This window comes from Mugil cephalus, chromosome 9, assembly GCF_022458985.1.
Source record: "Mugil cephalus isolate CIBA_MC_2020 chromosome 9, CIBA_Mcephalus_1.1, whole genome shotgun sequence".
In the NCBI taxonomy this organism is placed as follows: domain Eukaryota; kingdom Metazoa; phylum Chordata; class Actinopteri; order Mugiliformes; family Mugilidae; genus Mugil; species Mugil cephalus.
Window position 1 is genome coordinate 2092890 of NC_061778.1, and position 13393 is coordinate 2106282.

Below are 13393 nucleotides of genomic sequence, written 5' to 3' on the forward strand. Positions count from 1 at the left end.
CGGCGCCACTCCTGGGTGGACTCTTACTTTGAAAACGACAACTTCCGGTTGCACGCTTCTTTTTTCTTTCTTTCTTTCTTTTTTTTTTTGCTCTGTCTTGTAACGATTTTATTTTTTTTTTGTTTGTTTTTGGAAGCAGAGCATGAAAATCGAATTTTTAAAGTCTTGTTTATCAATTCAGGAGTATGACAAAGAGAAATGCCTTGAATTTCAATTTTAATTTTTGACACTGCATCAGGTGTGTGTTGATCACCTGTTCTTCTTTTCCATTATTGCCAGTTTAATGTTATTTAGATGCTTTTCAGACCTAGTTTTGCTCAGTGTATATTTATATATTATATACTTATCGTTTCTTATATTAGTTTATGTGTATGTGTGTAACGCTAGGGGGAAACAGAGGTGAGAGTATTTATCTCTGAATGCATAAACATGCCACTAAAAAGTAAAGTTTTAACCCTAAACTTAAAAGTAGAGTTGGTTCCACAGGAGAGGAGACTCTACTTTATGAAATGCATCCATTTAACACCTTAAATCTACTTCTTTGTTCCATCAGAGTCAAACTTCACAATAAAATACATAAACTGTTGCTCCACTTACAATAATCAGACACAATTCAGCTGTTTTATTTATTTTTTTACGGCCGCAGCCGTCGATCACATCAACACTAGAAAAGTCCACATGCATCAGTTTCTCTTTACACATTGCACAGACATGACCTCCCAATAACACAACAAAACACACACATCAGTTAAAATTATCCGAAAAGGAACTAACTAAACTAAACTAAACTAAACTAAACTAAACTCAACTAAACTAAGCTAAGCTAAACGCTGAGGACAACCTGCCATAAGGTGTTTTTATCCCTGAGATCCTCCAGCGTGTGCGACAAGTTTATTTCCAGGCTGAGGTTCTGGCAGAATAATTAAATCTAAACAGAAAAGAAGATGAGGCACTGGTCGTGTTTCCTTTCCTGTAAAACACTGAGAATTTGTAAAGCATCTCGTACCTTAAACGTCAAATATCCAGTTACATCTACATCAGACAAATACAGAGAGAACAAGAGAGCGAATCCTCTGAGCAGTCAGAGCAGGTTTTAGTGGTTTCTTTAACCTGAAATGTGACTGACGATCTCATACGAACCACAGAGACTGTGCAAATGAAAACCGTGCAACAGCACTTTGCAAAATGTCTATAACTCGAACCTTAAAGTAAGAGGTTTTATTTTCAGTCTTCACAAAACAAAAAAACAAAACCACCACGTTTCCGTTAACTGTTCTGCAACTTTCTGCATATAATAAAGTTCTCAGAAAAACAACCGGACATGTGAGCATCACTTAGAATAACGAGGAACACGAACGCTATCGAAAGAGGACGCTTCATTTTCTCACAACACGTCTCTGCACTTTCAGCTTGTGGTAACTCCTGCAAAAGTCTGCGCTGCATCATGTTTTTATCCAGACTGAAAGTCGCTGTGTGACCCTGAGCTTTGACTGTCAGGCACCAGAGCAGCAGCTGCATCCAACTCTTCAGTTAACCAGTGTAATATTTTACACGTGTGCAGTGATTAATGGTGCAGATCTGTTGAATCGGTTCTGTTCTATAAAGCCTGTAGTTGTAATAAAACCACGTTGAGTCACAACCAGAGATCAACCAACCGATGCATGTGCAGCGTTTCCTTTAAGACGCCAGTGTCCTAGAACCAGACTTCAGTTTTTATACATAGATAAAGAGGTATGCAACTATAATGTGTAGTTGCATGTGTTTGTTATTGTAGTGTTTTTGGCTGTGAAACTGAAAAATGCACCAAGAGTTAAACTACACTGATTCCTCTAGTGGAAAAATAATATTAATAATAATCAACCAAATCACTCCAATCTGAAGTTTGTGTGTCCCACGCTGACGCCTCTAAAAGGTTGTTTTTATTTCCTCCATTAGGAAGGAGTTGTAGCTCCATCGTGGTCCGTCAGATGGCTCGCTGCCGGACCGCCCCCCCCGACCCCCCCGACCCCCCCGGGCTGCCCCGGACTCCAGTAACATCACGGTTTTCTGGCAGCAACGGACTGAGCTCTGAAAATGAACCAACCACAACATGTGTTACATATCAACAGTGTTCTTGACTGTATAGAGATAGAGACTGAATAAATTATTCACACAGGACTGGTTTCACCCGAGGACGTCTGTGTTTCATGTTCAATTAAACTCAAACTTAAGATAAGATCAGATAAGATGAGCCTTTGTTCATCCCACAACGGGGAAATTCTCATTGTTAACAGTGGCAGAGACATTTATATGTGGAATATAGAGAATATATAAAAAAAAGAATAGGAAAGATGTATTAGAACAAACCAACTAGGCAGCATTCAAGTACAAAAATAAAGAAACACTACTATGCTTATATATACATACAAATTAGCAACTTCAAGTTTCCGTTCACGAAGCCTTTCTTAAAAACCAGCATGAGTTTTATATATTTTGGGACGTATTTACTACATGATCAGACTTTGCCTTTATTTTCTCACTTTACCTTCAGGTGAACATTAATGTCACCAGATTATTGCTGAATAAATATCAGGAAATGAAAATGAAATGAAGAAGCTGCAACAAACCTAAAACCTACCGTCCCCATATGAGGACGCCGGGTCTCAGGAGGATAAAACAAACCATCTACGGGGAGTGTGTATCACTAAACCACCTCTAACCTAGAGACAGAAAACATCCTCACCTTTCATCTCCGTTTCCACCTTCCCGTTGTTTCCTGCCACAGACTTCTGACCATCGCCGCCGCTCTTCGTCGCTCCGGCTGCTGCGTTTATTTTCTCTTGATCCTGTGTTTCTGCAGCGGCCGGAGTTCTGGTCCCGTCCATGTTGTCCATCTTCACCGTGACCAGAGTCTGCAGCAGACCCATGGCGTCGAAGTTCTCCCCGGAGCATTCGCCTCGTTTCCTCAACATCTCCAACACCTGCAGCGGGACAGGACAGAAGAACAGAGGGAGAAACCCTTTAAGATGAGTCTTCATACGACACACACGCCCGTTTCATTTCATTTAAGAACCACAAATGTTATTTAAGTAAAAATAGAAGCAGGCAGGATCTGTTTTTAACCATCACAGTGTGTTTGTCCCTTAAAAAGGTCTGATTCCCACAACAGGAGACAATTTACACAATTAAATTCTGCCATCATGCACAAGACTCCATAAAAATACTGATATTTATGACAGATTTCACAGGGATTTCAGAAATTACACTTGTTAAACTTAGTGAAGTTCCTTTCAGAGCTGCAAAATTGTTCTTTTTAGAGAGACATTAAGTTCATATGAGAGGTCAGAAGATGGATTTAGAACGAACAGGCCTGTTTCATTTATTTATTTATTTCATTCATTGATTCAATGAACAATTCAATTTAAACAAAAATGTTCCCCAAATCTGAATGAAATGGAGCAGAAAGAAGATTAATCTGATAAAATCTGTTTAAATCTACTAAATCTTGACATTTCAACAATTTTAACTGAAGGAATAAGGGATTTGTTGGATTTCTAGATTGTTTGGTTCGTATTTGAGATGATTCCCTGGTTCACAGCTTTGTTTATAACAGCCTGAGACACACTGAGACACACTGAGACACACATGTGTGTCTGGCTTCTTGCTTTTTGATGAAGAGGAAAAAAATGTGAGCGGCTGTTCACAGATGTAAACGCAAAACTGTTTCCTTTGAGACTTGAAACTCTTTCTTAAGGGGCTGGAAAAATCTCCTTTTGGAACTTGTTCCTGTTTAATTCTTCTTGTTCCGTGTCAGATTTGTAATGTTTATCCAGGGAACGTCTGTTAGTGCGTCTGTCTGCAAAGATGTTGTGTTGTTTTAGAGCATAAATAAAGGTTTAAACATAAATCTACGTAGTTCTGTGTGTCTAGACACGAACCCACCTTGATATATTTGTAGGACTTCAGTTCGCTGAGGTTCTCCTCCACAAAGAGCAGGTACAGCGAGAGGTCGTTGCATTGGCCCCCGGGTGCCGGCAGGATGCTGACGGTGGGCAGTGATTGGTAGATTTCCAGGAAGTCTGCGGGTCTGCGACACATGAGTGGACGAAGGGCGGCGTAGATCACGGCAGGAATCATTGCAACGAACAGGAACAAGTTGACCTGGCTGCAAAGACGAGACGACATTTAACCTCCTGAACAAAAGGTTTGGTCGTTTCATGATTTTATTTCTATTCTATTTAATTTGGTTGCGGTTTGTGACAAAGCAAAGGACAAATTAACAGGTTTAACTTCACCTAAAATCTAGATTAGATGATATCATGCACAGAGACGTCACAGCCCGACTCTAAATATAGATAAAACCAAAGAACCCAGACTGTCCCACGTTGGGTTTTTACCTCTGGAGCTGGAATCTGGCAACAAAATACAACTGATTCCCTCTACAGGACCTTCCTCTCAACATTTGTGCACATTATAGAATCCATAAAAACACGGATAGTTCCTCCATATTGTTCATGTGTGTAACTCTCCAGGGAAACCAGTCACCAGGACGTGTTGCATATCTTTGCAAACCCCTCGTGTTTTGTTTTTCTTTCCATTGGAGGCAAAGAACCGTGCGTTCTGATACAGAGACTTTGTGTAAACACACCCTAATGTGTCTGGTAAATCTAAAAAAAGTAGTGTATTTAAAATCATAGCTTCATAAAGATACAAAACATAATTTATTTATTTATTTTAAACTCTGAAGTAGAGGCAGTGGCCTCATTTACTATATAGCTGAGCTGATACAACAACAGAAAAACCAAATAGAGACACAGTCATACAAAATATGTGACAAACACTAAAAACAATAAGTAAAATAGTGAAACCATTATATGGAAGTAAGTTATGGTTTAATTATTAAGAACTACTATTAAACCATGATTCTAAGGTTCCTCTTCTGTCCTCATTATAAATGCCTCGTATTCTGTGTTGTGGTTTAACCTGAGGTTTGAACTCAATAGTTTAGTTACTTTCCACTCAATCCTAACATCACTAAAAAGTTAATAACAATACAAATTGTCCAAAGATGCTCTACACAAACCAGCCTGAAGACAACAGTGGGAGGAAAAACTCCCTTTTAACAAGAAGAAACCTCGAGGATTTTTTTTTTATAGGTGTGAACTTTCACAAACGCCTGCAAAAACACCACACACTCTGTGTTTCTGACTCAGAAACGTACCTCAGCAGAGAGAAGACTCCCACGGCTATGAGCTTGCACTGCACTTTCTCGGGCACGGTGGGGTCGGAGGCGAGCAGGCCGACGCGCAGCGGGCAGCCGAACTCGTCCGTGACGGACGCCAGGCGCAGGTAGTAGCCCAGGTAGAAGCAGGCGCACACCAGGGTGACCAGAGTCAGGCCGCGACACAGCAGGTAGTTAAACAGCAGCAGCCGCGACGAACGCTTGGTCATCAGGAACTTCTCCACCAGCGGGTAATTGAAGCAGCCGTCGGTGGGATCGCTTTCCAGAGAGGGAGAAAGAACCATAAATGTTATTTAAGTGAAAATAGCAGCAGGCGAATCTGGTTACAAAATACTACAGGAGGCAGTTTACACAATTAAATTCCGCCATTGTGCACATTAAAGAATCCATATAAATACTGATATTTCTTCCACATCATGTTGTTTTTCTGTAGCACCATCATTAGAGATGGAAGCAAGTCATGAGGTGCATCGTCGTCAGAGAATCATGTTAACAGGCTCAAAGACAGTAAAAGGTCATCAAAATAATATCAAATGCATTTGTTTTTGGATTTAATGCAGCATCAAATATCTTCTGATAGATCTGCTGGTCAACAATGAGACAAAGCAGGAAAAATAGAAAGACACAATCTGCTGCTTAGAAATAATAAAAGCGATAAGGGCAAATATTTTATCCTCAGAGTTGTGTGTGTGTCTCTGCAAATCATTAACACATTTATCACCTTATCTCGAAGCGTAGATCCCACTACGAGTGTAATTCTCAATGATAAAATGCTGCAGGGAGATGACTCGTCTCTTATTTTTATCGTCCAACTTTCTTTCACAGATTTCACAGGAATTTCATAAACTTATTTAAAAATTACAATTTACAGAGTTTAACAGAGTTTTTAGTGTCTTGAAGTTTCTTTCAGAGCCCTGGATTTTATTTTAGAGCGCTTAAGTTCCTTTTAGAGCTGCAAAATTGTTCTTTTTAGAGAGGCTTTAAGTTCATTTAAGAGCTCAGAAGTTTGGTTTAGAGCCTTTTAGTGACCCAGAGTTCCCTTCAGAGCGGGTAGAAACTAAAGAGAAACTTAAACTCTGCCGGGACATAAACCAGACCAGGAGCTTCTCCAGACATTTAAACCTCCAGGAGTCCGTGTTTACCTCTCTGGGTTGGACAGCATCATCTGTTTGGCCAGAGTGACGGCGCGGTTGTAACACCGGTCCAGCTCCTCCATGATGAAGCTGAGGTCTGACTGAAGCAGCGGCGCCGTGGAAAACCTCCAGAACAAGGCCGGGATGTACATCAGCACGGCCACCAGCAGCAGGATGTAGGGGAAGAACTGGAGACGGGAGGAGACGGGAGGGAAAAGAGGGAAACAGACTCAAATAATAATAAAAATAAATAAAAAATAAAGACAAAACAATGGATGAGCTGTTCAAACGTTTGACTGCTACTGTGCGTCAACACGTTTAATTACAGGCCAAACAGAACACGTTTATCTGCTCGACACTGTTTCAGCTCTGCACCACGGATTATTTCAGGAATGTGAAGACACGCCCTTCCCTTCGCTCCGAGTCTCTTTTACTTCTCTACACCTTCACTGATGTGATGAACACAATCATGCATCAATAACCAAAACACATTCAAATATCTCCTCGTCCATCTTTGTGAATCATCCTTCACAATATTGTTTTTCTTATTCTGTGAATGCGTCTCTAACATCTTTGCCCCCTGACGTCTGTCCAAACCTTTATTTACAACACAACACGTGATAAGTAGGTGATTCTAAGAAAATTCTTTCAAAGAAACATAAAAAAAACAAATAAGTCAGTTCTCACTGGATTAGCTTCCTCACAAGACATCTATGTTGGTAATTTTGAGGTGCAACTTTGTTATTATTTGTTTAATTAGAGACAATGAATTAACATTCCTGTGAACAGATGCCTCATTTTTATTTCCACCCATTATCATAACAGCATCATTGTTCTGACAGAGGGTTTGTTATGAGGTAGTTTTTCACGTCATACAGGTGTCGGCGAAAGCCAAATATTGAGCTTTAATTAAGTTTGATTAACCATGTGTGTACCTTGTGCAGCCACATAGGCAGAGTGTGAGTGTGCACGGCCGCCCAGCAGTACGAGTCCACGTAAGCAGCCTGCCTCCATGAGAAGTTAGACGGAGCGAAACAGCTGATCTGAGTCCCTGAGAGAAACAGAAAGTAGGAAGCAGGAATCACTTTTACTGATATTTAACCCTCGGTATAACTCCTGAAAGCCCCCAAGTTTCTTTTAGAAGCTCAGGATTTCCCTTTAGTGCATCGGAACATGACATTCCTTTTAGAGCCTCCAAGTTCCTATAAAAGCTGCAAAGATGTTTTGTTTTTAAAGCCCTGAAATTCATTTGAGAGTTTGGAATATCCATTTAGAGCCTTGGAGTTCCTTTTAGAGCCTCAATGCTTCTTTTAGAGCTTACGAGATCCCATTAGAGCCTTGACGGTCCTTTTTGAACAGAGACATTCCTTTTAGAGCCTCTAGGTTCCTATAAGAGCTGCAAAGTTGTCATTTTTAAAGCCCTGAAGTTCATTTGAGAGCTCAGGAGTTTGATTTAGAGCCTCGAAGTTCCTGTTGGAGTCCCAAAGTTTCTTTCAGAGCCCTATACTTTATTTTAGAGCCCTGAAGTTCCTATTAGAGCTTCAAAATTGTTTTTTTAAAGCCTTGAAGTTCATCTGAGAGCTCAAATGTCTGATTTAGAGCCTTGAGGGTCCTTTTAGAGTCCCGAGCTGCAAAACTTTCTTTTTAGAGAGCCCTGAAGTTCATACGGAAGCTCACAAGTTCCCTTTAGAGCCTTGATATTCCATTCTTTTAGAGCATCTGAGTTCCGTCTAGAACTGCAGAATTGCTTTTTAAAGCCCTGAAGTTCATTTGAGAGTTTGGAATATCCATTTAGAGCCTTGGAGTTCCTTTTAGAGCCTCAATGCTTCTTTTAGAGCGTACGAGATCCCATTAGAGCCTTGACGGTCCCTTTTGAACGGAGACATTCCTTTTAGAGCCTCTAGGTTCCTATAAGAGCAGAAAAGTTGTCATTTTTAAAGCCCTGAAGTTCATTTGAGAGCTCAGGAGTTTGATTTAGAGCCTTGAAGTTCCTGTTGGAGTCCCAAAGTTTCTTTCAGAGCCCTGAGTTCCCTTGAGAGCTCAAGAGTTCCTTTCAGAGCCCTACACTTTATTTTAGAGCCCTGAAGTTCCTATTAGAGCTGCAAAGTTGTTTTGTTTTTAAAGCCCTGAAATTCATTCGAGAGTTTTGAATATCCATTTAGAGCCTTGGAGTTCCTTTTAGAGCCTCAATGCTTCTTTTACAGCTTACGAGATCCCATTAGAGCCTTGACGGTCCCTTTTGAACGGAGACATTCCTTTTAGAGCCTCTAGGTTCCTATAAGAGCAGAAAAGTTGTCATTTTTAAAGCCCTGAAGTTCATTTGAGAGCTCAGGAGTTTGATTTAGAGCCTCGAAGTCCCAAAGTTTCTTTCAGAGTCCTACACTTTATTTTAGAGCCCTGAAGTTTCCTATTAGAGCTGCAAAATAGTTTTTTTAAAGCCTTGAAGTTCATCTGAGAGCTCAGATGTCTGATTTAGAGCCTTGAAGGTCCTTTTAGAGTCCCGAGCTGCAAAACTGTCTTTTTAGAGAGCCCTGAAGTTCATACGGAACCTCAGAAGTTCCCTTTAGAGCCTTGATATTCCTTTCTTTTAGAGCATCTGAGTTCCGTTTAGAAGTGCAGAATTGGTTTTTAGAGCCCTGAAGTTCATTTAAGAGCTCAGAAGTCCCATTTAGAGCCTTTTAGGACACTCAAGTTTGTTTTAGAGCTATGACGTTTCTTTTACAGCGTCTGAGTTCCTATTAGAGCTACAATGTTGTTTGTTTAAAGTGCTGAAGTTCATTTAAGAGATCAGGAGTTTGTTTTTGAACCTGAAGTTCATTTTAGAGTTCCCAAATTCTATGGTTTGGCTGAATCTGGTCCCAACTCACCAACCGAGACCTCCTGAGCGAAAGCCAGGGAGATGAGGAGGAGGGGGAGGCCGACCGCCACGTAGGTCACCATCTTGTCCACGGCCAGCTCGGTCCGGACGCTGCGGTATCGGCCCGGGTTCTGGTCTTTCAGCAGGAAGTCGCTGAACACGTACTCTGTAGCCACATGAGCGATGGCCATGTCTCTCCACTCGGCTCACAACCTGAGGACAACGACAACAAAGGATCAGCTCTCCTCAAAGACTTCATCTGAGATTTAAATACAGATTTAAATAAAGATTTAAATAAAGTTACCTGTTTCCTGGCGCTGGTCTAACTTAAGTCCATCCTAAAAGAAAAAAAAAACAACAAATCTTAATCTTTGATTTATTTATAAGATGTTTCCAATTTTGTTTCCAGCAATTTATTACTTTATTATTATTATTATACATTTCTAAATATTATTTAAGGGCCTTTTTTCATTATTTTATTTTGCACTACCACCATGAGGCAAACTTTGAACTTTAACTACACCAGACTGAGTCTTCTGGCTCTTCAGCTCCATTTAGATGATTCATCTTTTTGTCTTGATGCTTCCTGCCGATACATGTTTCTTTTTGACATTTTCCTCCAGATAACACAAGACTAGCTGGTTCCTCAATCATTTTATATTGAATAGCCTGCAGCTAATCGACGCTGACTTCTGTCACCTGTGAGAAAATAACAGTCATGCAGTCTGCTCTCGTTATCAAACGCTGAACACGTGTGTTCTTGTTTCCTACAATTTATTACTTTGTTTGTTTTTTTTGTCTTTGTCTTGTTATTTTGATTCCAATGATTCAGTGGGCAGAGTTATTTCAGTTTCTGACGCTGCTGATAAGTTTATTCTGAATAAACATCCAGCGAGCAGCTCTGCAAACGGAAAACCCCTCGTTGTTGCTGAGAGGTCAGAGGTCAGACTAGAGTAAGACTAATTCAGAAAAGCTCTTTACATCTGAGCAGAAAACAACTTGGAGGTGGACGGCTCAGAAGTTTATTTTAGAGCTGAGGAGTTCCTTCAGAACCATAACACCCTTTTTAGAATGTGACATTCCTTTTAGACCCCGAAGTTCCTTTTGGAGGAACAATTTTTTTTTTTTTTTAGAGCCCTGAAGTTCATTTGAGAGCTCAGAAGTCTGATTTAGAGCCTTGAACTTCCTTTTAGAGTTCTTTTCAGAACACAAGAGTTCCTTTCAGAGGCCTGGATTTTATTTTAAAGCTCTGAAGGTCCTTTTAGAGCTGCAAATTTGTTTTTTTTAGAGAGCCCAGCTCCTTCGAGAGCGATTCAGAGCCTTGAAACTCCTTTCAGAATACTGGAATTTGTCTTAGTGCCATGAAATTTCTTTTACAGACTCATATTAGAGCTACAAAGTACAAATACAATTTTTTGTTTTTGGAGCACTGAATTTCCTTTTAGAGCTTAGGAGTTCGTTTTAGAACCTGAAGTTCATTTTAGAGCTCTCAAGTTCCTTTGTAGAGCCTGGAAGTTCCTTTCAGAGCATCTTTTCAGATCTTTTTTTCGACGTGAAGGTTTTGAAATCTCACCAAGAACTTAGAGCAAAGAGAGGAAGAGGAAGATGTTAATAAACAAAACAACCAGAGCGTGTATTTGTGTCCTAGTACCCCATTCACTATTTCCCTTTTTAAAACATGTTGTTGTTCAAACTTGAAGCTGCTTCAGGGGGATTTAATTTTAGGAGCTGAACAGCTGCAGTAAATGGAGGAGGAGGAGGGTCACCAGGGAAAAAAGAAAACAGAGGATCCAGCATGAATCATCAGTTCTCATCCATGTTAACCAGCAGCACCACTGTGGATGTCACGCTTCACTCATTCCTCCAGGTTCATGTGGTAAACACGACTTATAACAAACAAGGAAAGAAAAGATACACACGAAAAACAACAACCCGTGATAGAAAATGACATCAACAGGCTTCTTTATTAGTGTGGCTCTGTGGTGCAGCATTTGTAATTTTTAATATTATTATTAAGATTAAGGAAACTTTGATTTGTCCCGCAGTGGGGAAATTGTAGTTTGAGAGAGGAGCGAAATATCAAGAGAAGAAATTGCATGGTATAAAAGATAAATAATAAACTAAAATAGGATGCAATAAAAAGATATAAGTAGTGGCACATGCAACAAGTACAATAGTGTTCACTATTCAGGGGTTTAAACTGCAGAGATGAACCAGGTGCAACTGGGTTATTACATATTTCATTATTTTAAAAGCGTAATTTGGAGGACATGCGCAATTAAGTCGTCGTTGTGCTGAATTTAATAATGATTAAACCACAACAGACTTATTTCCTTCATTTGAGACTAGATTTACAGAGCTAACTTAGAATAATTGACTTGAACTTACCGACCGCTTCTTCTAAGTGTAATTAACCGATTAAAGCGTCATGACGACGCTTAAACGGATCCGTCCGAGGCCAAAATGACTTGCAGATAATTTCCAAACGCGGCGGAGGAGCAGACGCGAAACACATGAAACAAATAAAGGAAACTTTCGAAACCAATGTTCTTCCTGAAAGACGTTAAACTCCCTCCGCCCTCCTTGAACGTAAGCTGCCTTCACGGGCAGACGCGCGGCTCCGAATTTCTAGCCCCAACGCTGCTTTCAAATGCACCTCGTGATTTTCGGAGTTACCAAGTAAAAGCGAGAGGAGTAGATTAGATATCTTTATTGACATTCAAAATGTGTTTTAATCTGAACAACTTTCACTGTAAATAGTTGAATTAAAGAAGTTAATAAGGCAAACCTGGTTCTTAGTTGTTTTTTTTTTGTTTGTTTGCTTTGTTTTTATCCAGTAAATGCTGCATGTTTACATATTCCTGATATCCCTCTTAAAAAGTATGATCATGTGACTTGAACTAACTCTGTTAAGTAAGATTATTATTCAAAGCTCCAATTTTATGCATCTTCAATATCTAAATGCCAAACTTTATCATGTAATTATTAGAAGGTCTTACAAATTCCACAGAAATAAATAATAATAATAAAAAAAACAATAACTAAAAATAATTACCGCAAAAGCATTGTGTTGCATGTCATGTGATTAATGCATGAGCAAATGTATATTCCCAGCCTGCAAGGTCAAGCAAAATAGACCAGTCACAGAAAACAAATGCAGCAGTTTCTGATGTTTGCGATGGATTAAATGCTTCTGGGGTCTGACTCTTACGATTAAAATATCCCCGTTTACCTTAAGATGACGGTCAGATAATAATAATCAGTCAACATCCAATGAAGTGTCTTGTTAGGATGGATCAGACTATGTTTTGAGGTCATTTTATTCATTAGACTATTGTTTTCTATTAATTTTCTAAAAATATGTATGTATATATATATATATATATATATATATATACATATGGAAACGTCTGGAGAAATAAAGCTATATATATATATCTTTATTTCTCCAGACGTTTCCAGATTTTTCTTTCTATATATATATGTATGTACGTGATGTGAAATGCAAGATTTACGAGAGGATATTAGGGGATAGTAGGCGTTTCCAACCGCCCATGAAGGCAGCATGTAGCAGTTTAAAAAAAAAAAAAAAAAAAAAAAAAAGCTGCACTTAAAACAATAAAATGGCCCTCGAGAAATGAATTAATTCTGTTTGGATCTATTCTCCACGCCGCATTAGGCTTCTAGTTTTAGGGTAAAACTGATGGGGTTGATTAAATGAGGCTGTGTTTTGTGTCTATTCTCATCTGGTAGCATTTGATGAATAAAAACCTGAATAATTTTTCGCTTGTTGTTGATGTTGTTGCGATCGCCCCGTGGTCCTCCCCAAACTTCTCACAGATGCGTCAGTTGCTGTCAAACAAGCACAACTTTGCTGGGAAACGCGGCTGCTGTATATCACCATAAAATGCTTACATACGAATTTGAGCTTTGAAAATAGGGGAAATAAAGAATCGAAGCGGTAAATATGGGAAAGTGCCCTTTAAGTGCAACATATATTTTTGCGTAGCTCTTAAAGTAAATTTTTGCATTTGCATTATTTAACTTTATTCATTTAGTTGATAACCAGAAAAAGGACTAACTGAAAGTGTTTTATGTTGAAAATTAATTCAGGAAGTTCGCTTGATTTCGTTCATTTAATTCGTCAAGTTACAATCAAATATACACACCTCTACCGGAAAT

The 13393-nt window shown here is 39.4% G+C and overlaps 1 protein-coding gene across 1 annotated transcript; it reads right to left on the reverse strand.

Annotated features, from left to right (window-relative positions):
- Nucleotides 1–593: 593 nt before the first annotated feature.
- Nucleotides 594–11794, reverse strand: LOC125014169 (pannexin-1-like). The gene is made up of 9 exons (XM_047595235.1): nucleotides 11600–11794; nucleotides 9516–9549; nucleotides 9222–9424; nucleotides 7290–7405; nucleotides 6364–6542; nucleotides 5201–5479; nucleotides 3922–4144; nucleotides 2723–2960; nucleotides 594–2067 (listed from the first exon to the last, which is right to left on the reverse strand). The coding sequence occupies exons 3-9, from the start codon at nucleotides 9400–9402 to the stop codon at nucleotides 1964–1966; spliced, it is 1320 nt and encodes a 439-aa protein (XP_047451191.1). The 5' UTR covers nucleotides 9403–9424; nucleotides 9516–9549; nucleotides 11600–11794; the 3' UTR covers nucleotides 594–1963.
- Nucleotides 11795–13393: the final 1599 nt, after the last annotated feature.